Consider the following 18,735-nt stretch of genomic DNA (forward strand, 5'->3'; position numbering starts at 1 on the left):
TTGAACACAATTTGAATATGTCATTTTTAAGAAGTTAATTGTAACGCAGCTACTTTACATATTTATACCGGGCCGAGCGAGCAATCTGTGCATTTGGTCATTTTCTCTTAATATCAGAAGATGATCTCCTGTGAATTAGTGAAAAATTAAGTTTTGATGTGTTTTGTTTAAGATATTGAACAAAGAGTGTTTTGGAGGCATAAAAGTAAATTTCTTCATGTTTTTTATTTCTAAGTTGAGTGTGAAAATCACCAAATCCAACCTTACATGATTTTAATCACTGTCTTGTTATCTAAAACATAACATCATTTTGAAACATATCAGCAGGTCCTAGCAGATAGCTGGGATTGAAAATTGTATTTACACAGCAGGGTTAGTTGTCACACAGTGTTACAATTAAGCCTCCAGTATACAATGATAATGAAATGTAAACAGTGTAAATACTATTCATCATAATGATAACTGTAATACAAGATCAGGGGAAATAATTATGATTTTTTTGTCTTAATTGTGCAGCCCTTTCAAAAAAATCTGTTTGTATGCATTGATGCATAATACATAGATGGTTAGATGAAGGATCATGGATGGATGAATGTGTGGATATCTATAAAGTATAGGTAGATATACAAACAATATCCACCTTTAGTATATAGACATAATTTTATTGAATAATTTGCGTTTAAACCAAATTTTCTAGTAGGTGTTACAACAAACCCTCTGTTTGTTACAATGAACCCCAACTATGGGTTAAATTGCGATGTTTGCACTCCTGTCGCTTTCGGTGTAATTGTATGATAACGGTTGGTTTAAATATTGGACAGAACACACTGCTGGGTTAAAATTGACCCAATGCTGGGTTGTTTTAACCCAACTGCTGGGTTATTATAACCCACGGTTACATAACAACAACCCAACATTGGGTCATTTTTAACCCAGCATTGTGTTCTGTCCAATATTTACCCAGCATGGTTTAAACATAACCCAGCCATTTTTAGAGTGTTTAGTCACTTCTGAGGTTTGCTTTTGTTGAAATTCAACAGACCCTTGTCTGAAATGGTCACTATACATGATGTACAAATGATGATTAAAGGCTAACCCGATAAGGGAATGTCCCAGTTTCAAGGGCAATGTATAATAACACAGACCATTACGTTGCTTTAATGATGCCATCAACACTATTGATATACTGTAAGGTGTAAAGGTGATGTAAGGTGATGTAACAAATACTACTGTATATTAAGCTGTTTATGATAATTAACAGCAACTACTCACTCAAGCAGTTGTTGTCATGGAAATGGTTGAGGATGTGGTTGCACTGATCTCTAAAATTTCCACTAGCCGCACAAGAGCACCACGGCCCCACATTGGATGTAGAGTTGTCTAGGTAGTTTGGAGTAATAATGCTGCCTACAAAGAGAGAGAAAAACAAAGAATAAAGTAAACAGAACAATACAGAACAAACTTAAATGCAATACTAAAACACAGGCACATCTGCACTGTGGGAAAAATACCTCACACAGATGAAGGCTAGCATTACAAACTGCATTTGACTGCATGTGACCAAACCTCCTCTAGCTCACTAAAGCCAATATGGCCAGAGATGCTCTCACCTTTCAGGTGATGAAATGCCTGCTACATTGTTAAGCAATCACCTTGTGTTACTCTATGGGCCCTTTGCTAAGACAGAAATGAGAAGCTCTGTCAATCTTTATCTTGTGTGTGTGGCTTATATAAGTGCAAACTGATTGCAGAAGATATAGTTTGGTATCTCTCAGAGATGTGTCTTTGTTCAGCAGTGTGAGAAAATGACAGTGCTTTCACACGGTGTGAGCGAGAGTGTCGAAGGCGTCCGCTGAAAGCGGGAAAAGTGGGGGTGATGCACTCTAGGGCTCTATGGTCTGATAGGGGTCTGTTTAAACACATTGATTTCTTTTGTCCCAGAACACAAAAGTGCATCTTCACAACTGCTCTTTACAAAACTGCTGTAATGACTAACAGCTAGAGGAGAGGTGTCGCTCTCTGATTTCTCTCCTATCTCTTTCTCTGACTCACACATTTATTAATGCTATAAACTCTTCTCTTGTTCTCTTAACCCACATGGCTCATTTGGAAGTGCAAAAGTACCTATTTTCAAAATCGACTAGTCTGTGGGTTGGCTGAATGACTTGTTAACTGGTCAGTTTCATGGAAACCCTATAATTAGTCCAGCCAAAACACGCTCATGGTAGTTTGTACACTGAAAAAAAAAACTTTGCTGCCTTAAGGGGGATAATTTGTATGAATTCGTATACAAGCTCATTCCTAGGTTTTTGTATGATTTGATTTTGTCACTGTAATGTTGGTTCTATGGTTGTTTTTGAACAATTCATTTTCGTAAAATATAGTACATACAAATTCAGATACCTAACAGACTCTTTCTAAAGAGTTTTAACATACTGTAGGATGCAGAATCAGCTAGATGAAGCAAAAGTTCCTTTAGGGAAGTTGCAAAACTAGGCGGCCATGTTTGCAATGCCTCCAGTCAGTAATTTCCGGTATGAAAGACTATAGTCTACTTGAATAATGAAAGACAGATATCTCTAAAATCGCGTCCTAAAATTAAACAATATATTTCTGACCAACAATTAAACCTGACATTACCTGTACCATAAGTTTAGTTTCTTAAAGGAATATTCAATTTTCTTAAAAGAAAAATCCAGATAATTTACTCACCACCATGTCATCCAAAACGTTGAAGTCTTTCTTTGTTCAGTCGAGAAGAAATTATGTTTTTTGAGGAAAACATTGCAGGACACCAACAATTAATACTAACTCAACACTTAACAGTTTTTTTCAACGGAGTTTCAAAGGACTCTAAACAATCCCAAACGAGGCATAAGGGTCTTATCTAGCAAAACAATTGTCATTTTTGACAAGAAAAATAAAAAATATGCTCTTTTAAACCACAACTTTTCGTCTAGGTCCGGTCCCGCGCGACCTAACGTAAATGCGTAATGACGTGGGAGGTCACGTGTTACATATATAAAACGCACATTTGTGGACCATTGTAAACAATAAACTGACACAAAGACATTAATTAGTATCAGTTGACATACAACAACGTAGTAAACGGTCCTCTTTTAACACACTTGTAAACACTGGGGCGGAGTTTCGCGTTCATCCTCTGTGACCTCTTGACGCCATGACGTATTGCGTGGGGTCACGCTGACGCGTCACGACCGGATCTAGACGAGAAGTTGTGGTTTAAAAGTGTATATTTTTTATTTTTCTTGTCAAAAATGACAATCGTTTTGCTAGATAAGACCCTTATGCCTCGTTTGGGATCGTTTAGAGTTCTTTGAAACTCCGTTGAAAAAACCTGTTAAGTGTTGAGTTAAGTATTAATTGTGGGTGTCTATTAAAGTCCATTAAAGTGAGAAAAATCCTGCAATGTTTTCCTCAAAAAACCTAATTTCTTCTCGACTGAACAAAGAAAGACATCAACATTTTGGATGACATGGTAGTGAGTAAATTATCTGGATTTTTTTTAAGAAAATGGACTATTCCTTTAAGCCCAAATTGTGCTTAAAAACACCTGTTTCAACTATTGCGCACAGGTTGGCAAGCATACGATTCTAAACAGAGCCCCAATCTTTATTATCAATATATGATTTGTTCTTTTAACTAGAAGGCGGGACTTATTGAGCGTTGCATTGTCCCCATATAGACAGTTTCAGCAGTAACAACATAAACAAACGGCTTTCGTGGAACACCCGAGTCCTTTTACAGTAGTTTATTTCTGATAACAAGCTAAATAAACAACATGTACACATAGCGCTGATCCATGATCGCCATCTCCCCTTGTCTTTAGGAAACCAAAACATTCGTTATTTTCAAGGAGGGATTTGTTCCAGAGTTCAGTTTAGACACTAGCCAGACCATTAAACAAACAGAGACTAGAAGTGTCGTCCAGACTCGTAAACACGACACAGCACGTGGGTGATTCGCGCGAAATTAGATTTATGAGGTGTCAGGAAACATTTTGATAAAAAAAAGGTAAATGCAAAGTAAGAGTATCAAAATAAGAAGCATACAATTACAAACATCTCTTCGTGTACTATTTTACACATGATTTCAAATGACATCATACAAAAAACTATTTTGTTGTTTTTCCACATTTAAGGGGAAAAAATTCATTACCGCAATGTGTCCATGACTGGATTTGGGTTCTTTGACATGGAAATATTTATTATTAAAAAATCTAAAAAATAAAAAGCTTCAGTGCATGTGTAAGCAATAAGGTGCCTGCAATCCCTTCAGCCGTTACTTATTCACAATTCAGCACTTGCCTCAAGTACCTTATTGCTTTTATAAAATGGTTACCACACAAATTTAAGTAAAAAAAAATATTAGTGCAACTTTCATGAAGTTAAATCAATAAAAAGCATTCCTTCCGCTAGAAAAAATAGTCCCTGACCATGAACGAAAATGTGTTCCAATGTGTAATATGCATGAAAGCTCAAATAAAAACAACAAACCAATACTTGTGTTTGCTAAGCCACATTGATAAACTAAACCATTGGGTGAAGCGGCCATAGCTGTGTTTTATCGTGAATAAAGCACACCTATTGACCAATCAGAATCAAGGATTGGAACTAACTGTTTTATAATATAAACATTTACAATAAAGAAACATGTGGTATTTGGTGATCATTGGTAAATGTAGAAACAATAATAAGGAATATAAATGTGTCCAAGAACAATTTTCTCATCCTCCGCAACCATTTTCAATCATTGTTTAAGCCCTCAAGGAACTAACATTTTTGTAAAAAAATAATGTTGGAAGGGACATAATTGACCGTGACACTCAAGATGACTACCAGGTAAACAGTTCTTATTTGTTCTCTTCAGATAAAAGTTGAAATGTTGTTTGTCATAGTACCTAGACAACTTTTTAGTTCTCATTACCGAAACATGAGTTTGTAAATGCATATATTTAATGTAATATCATGTTGCTGTAGTGATAATTCTTAATAATGATAATCTAAAACATTTAAATAATTCTATAGGAAATATTTTTTAAATCCTAAAAAATAATGGTAAGTTTAGACCTTATTCTTAAATGTGCAAAAAATATTGTTATATCTTTGATGAAGCACAACCAAAATTATCTCTAGCCTTTAATAGGATAACTAAGAAATATTAAACAATGGAGTAAGCTATATATCTTATAACCTTTTATTAAAACAGAGTCCTACAAATTATGCAAAACAAACCATGCCTCACAGCGTGTGATCTGAAGTTGTGAAATGTATTCTTAAGGTCTTAAGAGATTTTTTATTATAAAAGCTACTCTTTGATAACTGTAGAGGCAGTGCATTAAAGAGGATAAAACACATCTTCATTAAAAGGGTTTAGAGTAGTATAGCAGACACTAAAATTCTCTTAATTCATCTTCTTTAAAAGACCACTGCAAAAACTCAGGATCAAAACATACATTTCTACCGTTTCTGTAGCTCACAGAGTTATGATATGCTTTTGAAAGACTTATAATGTAGCATAGAGGTCATGTGGACAGCTTTTGAAGCATCCGTCCTCATTATGTTTCGACGACCATTGTAAAAAAAAAATTGTGTTCTACACACAGAAAAAGTTTTTTTGTTTTTGCATTAAATAAACTTTAATTATATGCATTACTGATGAATGATGTGATGATACACTGGTCTTCTCCTCCCAGAATAAGTGCAGAGATTTTAGCCATATAAAAATCTAATCTGACTGCTGTATGCTATAAGCCAGGTAGGCTCTTACCTATCAGGCCGGTGTACGCAACAAGGCAGGCTCCATAATTTTCTTGCTGGCAGCCACTGGCGGTAAGCTTGGAGGGTTGGCAGTCATGCTGGAACTGAGCCCACCGAGACCTGAGGGAACCACAACAGCACATCCATCACGCAGCCAGTCGGCAAGGTCTTCAAACACACACACAAACTACACATCGCCACAAACAGTGTAGTTACAACTACATATTTCTCTCTGTTTTGTCCTCTGTGTTGTTTAGGAAATGCTTCGCACCACTACACAACCTTATTCTCACTTCTTGTTCCAATTCACCCACTTGTACACGCCCCTGATCCATTCGTTTTGCTCTCGTTTTTATCAGATACGAGACTGCTATTCAGACTTGTGGAGAACCGCCAGATACATGGCTATTAAAAAGAGCAGAGGTGACCAGCTTGGGTGATTTGCATGCATGTCACATACTTCCAATCCTCTGGTCACCGATCTGTCACTGAAGCGGGTCTGTCTCGGAGGAATTACCCACATTCCCTGTTGATTTCTTATGCTAACTGGCTGTAAGTGATCTCCTCTTGTGTAATGTCTAGTGTCAGTGTTAGGGCGGCTGTGCTGGCAAGACAGATGAAGTCCTCTGTGTTTGTCAAGTGTAAAGAAGGAGATAATATATCCACATAAACTCAACTCTATTGAGAGCCTCCAAAAATGACTGCAGATGTCGGACTTATAGTAACACTCTATTATGTGTTGGCTTTATCTCCCTATATCTGTCTTTTATTTAAATAGATAAAAACATAAAAACAGGTGAGGTAAGCACCTCGTGCACTCCACGTCCACTTATTATAGAATATTATGTTTTCATCTGCAGTACGCTTAAAGATGTAAATATATAGACTACATACAATAGGTGCACTCTCAGAAAAAAGGTACAAAAGTAGGCACCTGAGGTCTTATTTTTCGCTCTTAATAGCGTGAAATTCATTTATACTCAACTACCCCAGAGTAGAATTAGCTTAAATAGCTTCAAAGTAGCTCTTAAGTGTAGTTCATTTGTAACAAATCTATCAGTAATATTCATATCTTTAGGTGTAAAAATTTTTGAAGTGGAAAAACTACTTCCAGCACCATTAAATATTTCTCTATAGAGCACTAGGAGCTACCCTTCATCCGGCCTTCAGCAACTGAAAACTTTATTCAATCTTCTGGCTCTTCAAATAACCTTATTGTGTTTTATAGAAGTCATTTTCACCCACAATACCCACTTGCACACATAGTCGGCTTCACAGACTCGCAGCTGGGCCAGGCAATTTGGTTTCTCCCGTTCCTCATATGAGCACACGGGTACAATGGTCTGGCGCCGTCGCTCTGCGCATGCTGTGTCTGAACATGGACAGAAGAGCAGCTCGTGTGTATAATCCGGCGGCACGCGGTCGAAGAATTTCCTCAGTGCTTTGTTGCAGCGTGCGCGGTTGCAGGGCGCGGCACGCGCTGATGGGGCGATGCACGCTGACACGTACTCCGTACGTAGCTTCTGACACGTCTCGTCAACGTTACAGGCTTTGGCGGCATCCAAACAACGGTTCACAGTTGTCATGCCCACTTCAGACTCTAAAATTGGTGAACAGAGAGAAACAGGGCATGTGATTACAGGGTGTAAAGGTGTTAGTTACACTTTGTCATTCAGTGAAAGTTGCATCATGCGAATGCAAAGAAAAGGTCTTGAAGTGGCTGCGGTCGCTGTCCAGTGCTGAAATGAATGCTTTGATCTTAAAGCTTCAATCCAACACTTCTTTGGTTAAATAAAACAAAAATCAGTTGAGTAAAGTACATAAACAATCATTTTTTAACATTCTGGCTCCTTAGCATGATTTATAAGTTGAGCTATTGGGTTGGATTTCGTGCGAAATTTAAGTTTTTGCTAAATACACGTATATATATAAGTATGCTAAGTGACTTGCAGTTTTATACTTTAAACAGAAATGCATAGATGGCAAAATAGGGACAAAAGTTACAGTTTGCAACTTTAAGACATCACCAAATACAATCTTTTTTTCAGAAAGGCTGATATATAAAGGCTACTGATCAAACCAGTTAAAAACTGCAATATGTTTTATTGTCTTATGTTTTCCCCCTTATAATTATGGTTTCAAAGACATCAAGCACGATAGACATTAAAGGAACAGTATGTAAGAAATGTATGTCAATTAATCATAAAATGGCCCTGATATGTCACTAGACATTAAGAAATAATTTTCATTTCAAATACTTATATTACTGACAACAGTGGTCTGGCCAGGATATTGTCATTTAAAAAGTGGAGTTGCAGCCCTCAACTGATGTGTATGTTGTCATGTTGTGTATTGGCCACCAGTTGTGTGATTGCAGTACCAGTTTTAGCCACAAGTTTTGTGATTGCAGTACCAGTTTTGGCCACAATCCTACATACTGTTCCTTTAACTATGGGGTACTACAGTTCAAACCCAAAAAAGCATGGTATGTATTGGTAACTGTATAGGTAACTCTTTCCCCGCCCATTGATGAGTTATCTCATCAATTAAGATAAAACATTTGCATAAAAAGTGTTTTAAATTTTAAAATTTTATGTTAATCTGCAATACCGCAATTATCCACTAGATGTCACTTGCCTATTTTATGAAAAATTTGATAATCGTTCTGAATCTGATCTCCAACAAAATTCCTTAAAAAAATGCAATTATTTCAGCTTTTTGCAAAAAAAAAAAATATTTTTAAAGAAAAATACCCATATTTAAGAGTTTATAAGCAGAGGAAAAAAAATATAGATAGAATGAAGCATTTTTTTTCCTTTTAGTTTGTTTATGTTTGTTTGAAAGCAGAGGGTCTGTTCATTAATTTGATATATTTGTATGTTTATATATTTTTTGAATTTTTTTTCCTGGAAGGCATTTTGTGGAACTTTTGTGAAAATCACAAAAAACCTGGCGGGCAACTTTTAAAATGGCTGGTGGGGAATGAGTTAAACTATGGTTACAACAAAATAACCATGGTTTTATGCACTGACGTTTCCGCTTTATAACAAGTATCTAATTATAATATTTCTATTTGTCGCAACACATCCTTTGAAAGCTAATAATTTGACATCAGAAGTAACAAATGAAAACAGTTAGCATTCTTTATTTTGTGTGTAACCTCCCTTGTCTTTTCCGATAGACCATCACTTCCACACTGATATCTGCATAAAATGACTTTACCTACAATCTCACATGAAATTAATTCCTGTACCAGACAATAAATTAATACAGTCTACTTTAAAAAAAAAAAAAAAAAACTAATTTAGTCTCAGTAGTGCCCCAGCAAGAACAATTACATTTTGGCAGGTGTGCTCTTGCTCATTGCTCTAATGAGGATTTAGCCTTCACACGCTGTCTCTTTCTCTCATGAAGATCTGATCGGATTTCTCTAAGTTGATGTGAGGTCTGTATGGTCCATGTGTGCTGATAATGAATAGAACATGAGAGAGGATGAAAGTTGAATGAGTCTGGTCTCTATCACTGAGCAGCGTCCCAACTGAGACTGGCTGCTGCTAGTGCTTCATTTTTCATATCAGACTAATGTGGGCCACTGAGAGCCTGCCAGCATTACACTCCATATAGCTCACCCATCCACTCTTCTCTCTCTCTCTCATATAAAGTTTTTTTAACCACTGCCCCTTTACTGTCATCTGTTTTTTATCTCTTCATCCTCTACATCCTTTATAATGTCCTGATTCATTCATTAGTTCATTCTGCACTTTTTTGGTCATACTATTAGGATTGTACTTAAAATAAGTTTTGGCAACACTGCATCTTTATCAATCATTAAAAGGTATTAAAAGCTTGTGATCAATATTCTGGGCATTTATCATATTGCTGTATGCAGATATTTTGTCTTGACGGGCTATGTTGGTACAGGTATATATTTTTGAAACCCTATTATTACGGACTAAAAAATCAAAACTGAAGTGATGAACTTTAATGCTAAAACATCTTTTAAGTTTTATATAATATGAGCCATAACAATGTTATTATGGATGTGACGATTGTAGTCAAAACTTAAAATGGAAATACTCAGAGAATGCATTATTACCAATACATTTATATACCATCTATTTATATTTTCCTAAACCCTGATGATAGAGTCATATTCTGAAAAAAAAATAGTCTATACTCATGTTTTCTGTTTTAGATTAGGGAAATATAAATACATGTGTTATGAATTTGACAAAAGAGACAACATAATTTGTAGTTAAATTATTAGTTGAATTTCTGTAAATTAAAATGCACAAGCAATAAAACCAGAAGCAATAATAGGCTACCCAACAAATGGAGAAGGGAACAAATAATTATTTGTTTCTTCAAAGAAACAAATAATATTTATTTTATTAAAAAAATTTGTTTGCAAATTTTTGAAGTAGAAACAAATGAATTCTGATATTTGCACTTACTTAACTAAGGAAAATAATGAAATCATATGTTTGAACGCTTTAACAGAGACTTTGCATAGATATTTAAATATTGACATCTGAAAAATTCATATGGTTAAAATGCCACATAAAGTGAGATAATATGAAGTAGAAGAAGATAAAAATGGTGTTTGCAGAAATGGGCTGTTTAATTTGAGACTGGAAAACCTGGTAGAACAGCTTGTGCAAGGTCATTATACTGTTACGAAAGAAATTAATTCATCTCACAGTTTCTTTCTCAGCTTTTCAACAGTTTTTTCTGTGTATTCTCTCTCTCTCTCTCTCTCTCTCTCTCTCGATCCTCCCTTATCTGTGTATACACTTTGTTTGATTTTAAAAGTTTCTACTGAGTCAGCTTGCTTAACACTTTCAGTATTTGAAAGTTGAGAACAGCCATCATTAAAAGTCATGCATGAATGACCGACATTCAAATTACTTTAATTTCTTAGAGGAAATCGCTCTAAGTTCTTTCCCCTTGAGTTTAAATGTTATTTTATGTGTGCCTGCTTGGACTGAAGTGTGCGTGTTTGTGTGTGTGAGAGAGAAGATGAGTAAATGGATCATTATGTGCTGCCCTCAGGGTCTATAAAATTCAGCTCATGCCTTAAGCACCCCATAAACTGAGGCTGAGAAACTGACAGTTTTAGTCATGTGTCTTCTCCAAAAAGTTTCTAAACTCGGTCTGCTGCTATTTCGAGTAAACATAATGAGATGGGAGAGAGACTGAAAGGCCATGATTAGATTAGAAAAATCAATCTCAATCTTTGACAATTGTGAACTAACATACCTAGGGCCCAAAAATTATTCAGACACTGTTGGACACTTGTTAGTCACTGCTAGAATGTTACTGCATTTGATACAAAATAGCAAACTGTACAGTATAAACAATCAAACAAACAAACCTTTCCTCAAAATATTTAAGTAATTTAGTTTAAATAAAGTTTTAGTACTAAACGGAGTCTGTTTACTGGATATATAAAGTTATTCTCAAGGTCAAACAAGTGCTCTAGCAAAGTAACCACAAGTGCCTCAAATTTTTTATGGAAACATTTCACATCCAGATGGCTATTTTTTGTCTAATTTGTTTTATACACTTAAGAAAGTTTTTCTAGTAATGCGCTTTATTGTACTGCTTTAAAATACAAGCCACATACTGTAGTTAAAATCACAGGGTTCCCACACCTTGTTTAACTTCAAATTCAAGGACCTTTCAAGGACTTTCTAGGTCCAATACCCTCAAATTCAAGGACTAAATGTGGGGCACATTTCAAGTGAGAGCAAGGTTATATCATGTTACCTTTTAAGATACATTGTTACAGTTCCCTTTCAAGGGAACTCTTGCTGAGTCACTGCGGTGACACTTTGGGGACGCCTCCAGGGGTAAGTGCGTCTGAATGTGTTTATCAAATTCAACCAATGGTGAGGCTTAACAACAAATACAGGGTGATGCGGAAGCCAGGAAGTATATCGATATCTGAAATATTGTGAAATACGGCGTTACATAGATGCAGGAAGTATGGCAAGGGAGACGCAGCGTCTCGTTCCCTTCTCAGGGAACAACAGTTACATACGTAACCCGAGACGTTTTCATGTGTCAAACACAACTATGCAAAAAAGCATTTTGGTATGAATCAACATTCGCATACAGAAGATATAAGCATTTAAAGCGAACAATTTAGCATGTGTGCGTAAAAAGACTAGAATTTTATGATATTATCCTACACTACACAGGGAATTATATGGATTTTTTTCCAGAAAACTTCTTGCATAAAATAGATTCAAGCACTTTCAATGACCTGTATCTATGTATGTATATTTTCAAAAACTTTCCAGGACCTTGAATTTTTTTCTCCGGATTCACAAACTTTCAAGGACCCGTGGGAACACTGCAATCATTGACTTGCCTACATCTATAAGTGTGGCTTAAAGGGATAGTTCACCAAAAAAAAATTTAATTCTGTCATCATTTACTCACCCTGAAGTTGTTCCAAACATGTAAAAATGTCTTTGTTTTTACTAAATACAAATTCATATATTTTGAAAAATAGATTTGGGGCACCATTGACTTCCATAGTATTATTTTTCATACTATGGAAGTCAATTGTCCCCCAAATCTGATTGGTATCAAACATTAAAATATAAAATATCTTCATTTCTGTAAAATAAAATAGTTTTTCCTTTTGTTGGCAAGTCCTGTAATGCATTAATTTATTTTGCGTAAAACTGATTATTATCAGCATTTCTGATGAACCTGAACTATGTTATATCCTAGTACATTAAATAAAGCAGTCGTGATTTGTTGTAAGCTGTTAAGTGCTGCCCTAATAACAACTCTATATGGCTAATGCTTGGCATAAAAGTGACAAAAATCATTGTCATCATTTCCAAATGTTCATTGTAAATCGACATTGTCTGTGCAAATCACTAACCTGCAGCAATGGAGGCCAGACGAACGTAATTGAAGTCTCTCTCAACAGGTTCATAGGGGTAATTCTCCACCAGACTCAGCCCTGTAAACAGACACGCACAGACGGACAGGGTTTTAGTGGCTATGGCAACAGAGTATTTTGTGACACTGAATTAATGAGAGTGTCACAGGTAAAAGTTCAGTTTAAAGTAACGTTTCCATAATGCGAAACCGGTTAGCACATTAAAATGTGCCGTCTAATTAGCATCTTTTCAAAAGGTTTCTGGGGACAGCGTGGGTTTGAGTATTGCTACTTATAATTGCATCACTGTGTGAGTGGGTGCTTTGTGTGCTATGATGAAAAATTACAAGATCGCGAGTATGAATGAGGAATTATGTATCTCACCGTGCAGTATGGACTGCTTGAGGCTCCAGTAGATGCTAAGACAGTTCTTTTCTCTCTTCATACCCCGTTTGCATTGGCATCGATGCAGAGGGCTGGACAGTAAGGCGGTCACTGCGTTCTCGCAGTGGTTACGGGCACCTGGACCCAGCTTCACGCTTCCCCCGCCGGCGACGCACTGACGCAGCGTTCTCAAGCGTGCGCTGCACGCCTCATCACTGGAGCATGACTCCCCCGCAGTCAGACAATCCCACCTGCTCCCCAACACCAAACGCGGGACACCTGCACACAGATCATATACAACCTTTTATTCACAATACAGCCTGGTGTAATACAGTATGTGACCCTGTCTCATAAAGTCTCATAATGTAATTATGAGTAGTGATGGGGACAAGACTGCCAATGCCGAGACCAAGTTAAGACAGAGTCTTTGAAAGGTCAAGACCGAGTCTTTGAGAAAGCAAGTCTGAGTCAAGACCGACTCCTACCGAGTCAAGACCAAGACCATAAAAACATGTCAGTTTTCATATTCATGATTTAATATCACCCCAGTTAATAATCAACAGTTAGGCTTACAGACTAAGCTAGATTGGGAATTGTTTAGAGGAGCAGTCTTAACATGGACTATGCTTTTACTATCATTAAAAAATCCCTACCACATGCATCATCTTCTGCCTATTTTTCTAGAGATAAATAAACGTCTCTGATGGCAGTACCTTAGCATTGCACCATGGGATGTCATTTTCAAATAATGCCCGTCAACATTGCATTTTATTATTATTGTTATGTGTTGTGTGTTTTTTATATGAACATAAAAAATTGTGTTGGTCTCGAGGACTCGGTCTGAAATTATGAGTCCTTCTTCTCTCAGAGTCAAGACAGAGTCTTTGAAGGAACAAGTCCGAGACAAGTCAGAGAAAGCAGAAATCGGTCTCGAGTGCTACATCACTAATGAGATTAGGAGCATGAAAGTTTGATGTTAATGATTTCACATTGATTTCAATCTTTAATATGACCTTACTTGGTCAATATTAAAGATATCAAGAAAACTTTTTGTAGATTGTAATACACTCCAAAAAATACAGGGTTGTTTTTAACCTTGGCTGGGTAAATATTGGGTTATATTGGACAGAACAAACCACTGGGTTATACCCAATGCTGGGTTGTTTCAACCCATGGTTGGGTATAAACAACCCAGCATTATGTAATTTTGTAACACTTTTGAAGGGGTGTGCATAAGACTGACATGACACCTCCATGATCATGGCACGTGTCATGAACATGAAAGAGATTTTATGCAAGTTTATGACAATTGTCATTAAGTGACATTCACTCAATTATGTCATTTTTAATGGAAAGATGACATTGTTTGAGATGTCTTTATTATGACAACTTGAAATAAACCAAAACATTATTACTTGTCATAAATCTGTCATAACAATGACATAGCAGATTAATGATCAAACTTAAGACACTACCTAGCTTTACGGGTTAACATTACATTGAATTGTCATGTGGTTGCTTTTGACTATTTGACTATTTTCTAATATTTTTCTGACCACTTTTTTACCAGTAATACAATTGAATTTGTCATTAAAATGTCATTGTCAAATGTCAGTGTTAATACTCTGTCAAGTTGTTTTATACAGTAACAGCGTCATGAATATTTTTCTTGACCTCAACTACAGTGGTACATATTGAAGCTAAAGCTAGGTATTTTCTTAAGTTTGATAATTAATATGCTATGTCATGTTTATGACAGATTTATGACAAGTTATGTTGTCTTGGTAATGTCAAGTTGTCATGACAAGTTATGATGTATTGGTTTATGTCAATGTGTCATAACAAAGACATCTCAAACAATTTCATCTTTGCATTAAAAATGACATAACTGAACGAATGACACTTAATGACAGTTGTCATAAACGTGCATAAAACCTCCTTCATTTTCATGACACGTGTCATGTCATGATTATTAAAGCAACACTAAAGACTTATTGCTCTGTGCTCCCCCTACAGGTTAGACGCGTAATTGTTCATTACCACTGTCGTAAATACTGCAGCATAGCCGGCTCTGATTGGATTGTAGGTCTGCCGTAAAGCAAGTTTTTGTAATTTTCACTCGAACTACAGGACCACTACCCGACGGTTGGAAACTTCTCTAGTGCGGTTTTGGCCGATAGAGGGCTGCAAAGCGAATGTGAAAGTGCCATTCACCCTGTTTTGAGTGGATGAACCACTGAAACTTTTTGGAAATGTTATTTTAAGGTAAAAAAAAAACTCTTTGGGGTTGCTTTAAAGTGGCATGTCAGTCTTATGAACACCCCTTCAAGTAAAGTGTTACTGGTAATTCTAACCCAGCGGTTTGTTCTGTCCAATATTTACCCATCCTGGGTTAAAAACAGCCAGGCATTTTTAGAGTGCAGTTTTAAACATATTTTCACAAAAAAGCCTACAATCTGAATCTCAAATAAGTATACAACAATAAAATATATTCAAAAAAGTAACTGATGAGGGCACAGTGAATAGATGTCAAAACATTCAAGACCTTTACGGTTATATAATCTGCACACAACAACAAAAAACCTTTGAAAAATCAGGACCCTGAGACATAATAGTGTCAGACGTTAAGGAAACACCCATATGCAAGCTACAATATATTAGTATATTACATCCAGCATACATAAACAAATACTGAGAGTTTAGCAGTGTTTCTGTGTATATGTGGGCGACAGAAGAACTGATTTAAACATCTAACCAGATGTCAACCTCATCCACTTCTCCTTTCTTTATTCAGAGTCACACTGTTTTCAGAAGGTCACTGAGAGGAGCATGAGCAGCAGGAGTAAATGACAAACAACCTGAATGCTAGAATTGTTTATCCACGTACAAACTTGAACATCACACCAGACAAAATAGCAACTGTGCCCTTTCTTTGATTACAAAAGAGCCTTTATTTAAACCAGAAGTTAATGGCAGAGAATGATTCATAGTCTGATTTCTTTTTACGCACAACATGTTAAATCTCAAGGGCAAAAAAATCGTTCGCACATCTGTTTAGCTGAAACGCACCTCAGAGACATTTTAACAGGTAAAAATTCCTTCACACCTGTCTATAAACAATGACTGCACAGAAATGCGAGTGCTACCTTATTTATGTAGGGCAAGTGTAGTGTTTAGAATTGAATATGCAGGAAACATCATCTGTGGTTTATAAGATCTCAAATATCTGACACTTAGTCATCGCAGCATCGTATAAAAAAGTTGAATATAATAACTATTGACAATGGTCTCAACTTCAGACGGCACACCCACAGACTTCCCAAAGTCCCTGCACTGACTGTCTGATGCGCTTTCAAACAGTTTCATTGGCTGGTATCTACACAATTCTACCCAATTTTTTGGCATTCCACTTTTTCACCCCAGTGTATTTTTCTGGTATTGGCTGCTTCAGATAAACCCACCCCTTAATGTGAAAAATACTGACAGTAGATTCATCAGATTGATGGGAGAAGAGATGGGTAAATGAGACATGCACACGAGGCAAGATGACATGAGACAAGTTTAAAGCTGCATCTAAGATAAATTCATAAATCAAGTAAGTGTGTCATCACAATGACTAATCTCATTGTGTCTAAAAAGAGACTAATCCAGTGTGGAAGATGAACCTGTTCAATGGATTATGTGATAATCTGATTATTTCTTTCTGAAATAGTTGACTGACAAGCAGTCATTCTGAGATCCTTGCCGCAGTACAGCTGCTACATCAAAGCAGTTGTGCCCAAAGCAATTATGGGAAATCATCTTGTTTGTCACTCACATTGGTTTCAATGCCTTACACCTCCCATCATGTACTAAAATTAAACACCCACACACACTTCAAAAGAGGAATACCTGCATAGACAACACAGATAGGACACACAATGTTGCTTTTGAGGAACATTAAAATCTGGTATATCATTTTTGTTTTACAGATCCCCCCTTTAATACAGTGAAACACTTTAGGATGACCCTTACTCGTAAAAAACTGGAATCTAATAGTGTCCAGAGGTGTGAAGGTAAGATGATCATTATCTTCATATTGAGTTATATTGTATTGATACATCATATAAGAGGTCTTCACTAATATACAGTACTGTGGTCTTAGACCACCACCACCAGCTTTGTTGTTTAAGCAGTTTTAAAGGAACAGTATGTAAGAAATGTATATCAATTAATCATAAAATGGCCCTGATATGTCACTAGACATTAAGAATTTATTTTCATTTCAAATATTTATATCACTGACATCAGTGGCCTGGCAAGGATATTGTCATTTAAAAAGTGGAGTTGCAGCCCTCAACTGATGTTTATGTTGTCATTTTGCATATTGGCCACTAGTTGTGTGATTGCAGTACCAGTTTTAGCCACAAGGTTTGTGATTGCAATACCAGTTTTGGCCACAATCCTACATACTGTTCCTTTAATGTCCACCCATATTTATTTTTCACTCTTTTTTTAAGATACAAATAGAAATTTAGACAAAATTTAAAACAAAACAATTTTCAGGACTAAATGTCTTCTTCAGGCATCAGTCAGTATTTAGTGTGACCTCTCTTGGCACGAAACACATCTTGAGCTTTTTTGAGGAGACTGAAGTCCTTAGGCATTCGATTAAATTAGACTTTCATTTCATTTCGGTTTAAGAAACCTACAGTTTCCTGCTATTCCTTGAGTGGAAGGGGAGTTTACCCTAAATACTTAAAGGCGGGGTGCATGATTTTTGAAAAACACTTTGGAAAAGGGAGTCGGGCTGAGTGCCAAAACAAACTTGTACCCAATCAGCAGTAAGGGGCGTGTCTACTAACCGACTTTGTTGCTTGGGTTGTGTATGTGTGGGGCGGGTCTATCAAAAAGAAGGTCCAACATTGTCTTTCAGAGATCATGCACCCCGCCTTTAACACTTCAGCTTATACTTGTATACTGCTTTTAATACTACATACAAATATTCTGTATTTTCTGGTTGTTTTCTAATAAAGATACTTTATTAATTATTATATATAATCACACAATATAAAAAAATCTTAAAATCTTCTAGTAAGGGGTTAAGATTATGACCAGCACTCTTAGATCTAACACCCTTGGGTATGGAACTCACATGAAACTCTCTGACACTTCCTCACAATTAGACCTGAATAGAAACCATGTCGGCACAGATATGTGCTAATGGTGCACGGGAGCGAGTGGGAGAGATTTGTGTCCCCTAGAGAGATACGTAGCTCAGAGGACCTCGACGTCACTCAACATTCACTGCACACTCCCCTTATCCTAATATACAGATAGCGGACGTAACATGGGTTATTTGTAGTCTTGTAAAAGTGTAAGCTTGTTTATGATGGTTGCGGAGACATGCTCCTCTGAGAGATATTTAGTAGAAACACGGAAGCCAAAAATGTTCTGCATGGTAAATTAAGGTACAGATTCGCATCAAACATTTAATTACTATTCTGTAGCAACAGCAATGAAAGCATCTGTGTATATTTCACAATTGACCTTGAAACCTTATCACTGACTTAAAGGATACAGAATACAGTAATAGGCCTAAAGGATTCAGAATCTTTTTCCATGCATTCCCATATTCATTGACAGTGGATTAAGCAACCTCAGTGTAAGCCTCATACATTTTGATATAAA

The 18,735-nt window shown here is 36.4% G+C and overlaps 1 protein-coding gene across 1 annotated transcript in view; it reads right to left on the bottom strand.

Annotated features, from left to right (window-relative positions):
- Positions 1–18,735, bottom strand: part of gfra4a (GDNF family receptor alpha 4a) — a 126,304-nt gene that overhangs the window by 17,270 nt on the left and 90,299 nt on the right. The window contains exons 2-6 of the mRNA XM_065297102.1: positions 13,066–13,344; positions 12,682–12,762; positions 7,035–7,380; positions 5,791–5,900; positions 1,273–1,407 (exon numbers count right to left, since the gene is read on the bottom strand). Of these exons, the coding sequence (XP_065153174.1) occupies positions 1,273–1,407; positions 5,791–5,900; positions 7,035–7,380; positions 12,682–12,762; positions 13,066–13,344 (951 nt within the window). The remainder of the gene's footprint in view (positions 1–1,272; positions 1,408–5,790; positions 5,901–7,034; positions 7,381–12,681; positions 12,763–13,065; positions 13,345–18,735) is intronic.

Source organism: Paramisgurnus dabryanus, chromosome 20 (assembly GCF_030506205.2).
Source record: "Paramisgurnus dabryanus chromosome 20, PD_genome_1.1, whole genome shotgun sequence".
NCBI classification, from domain to species: domain Eukaryota; kingdom Metazoa; phylum Chordata; class Actinopteri; order Cypriniformes; family Cobitidae; genus Paramisgurnus; species Paramisgurnus dabryanus.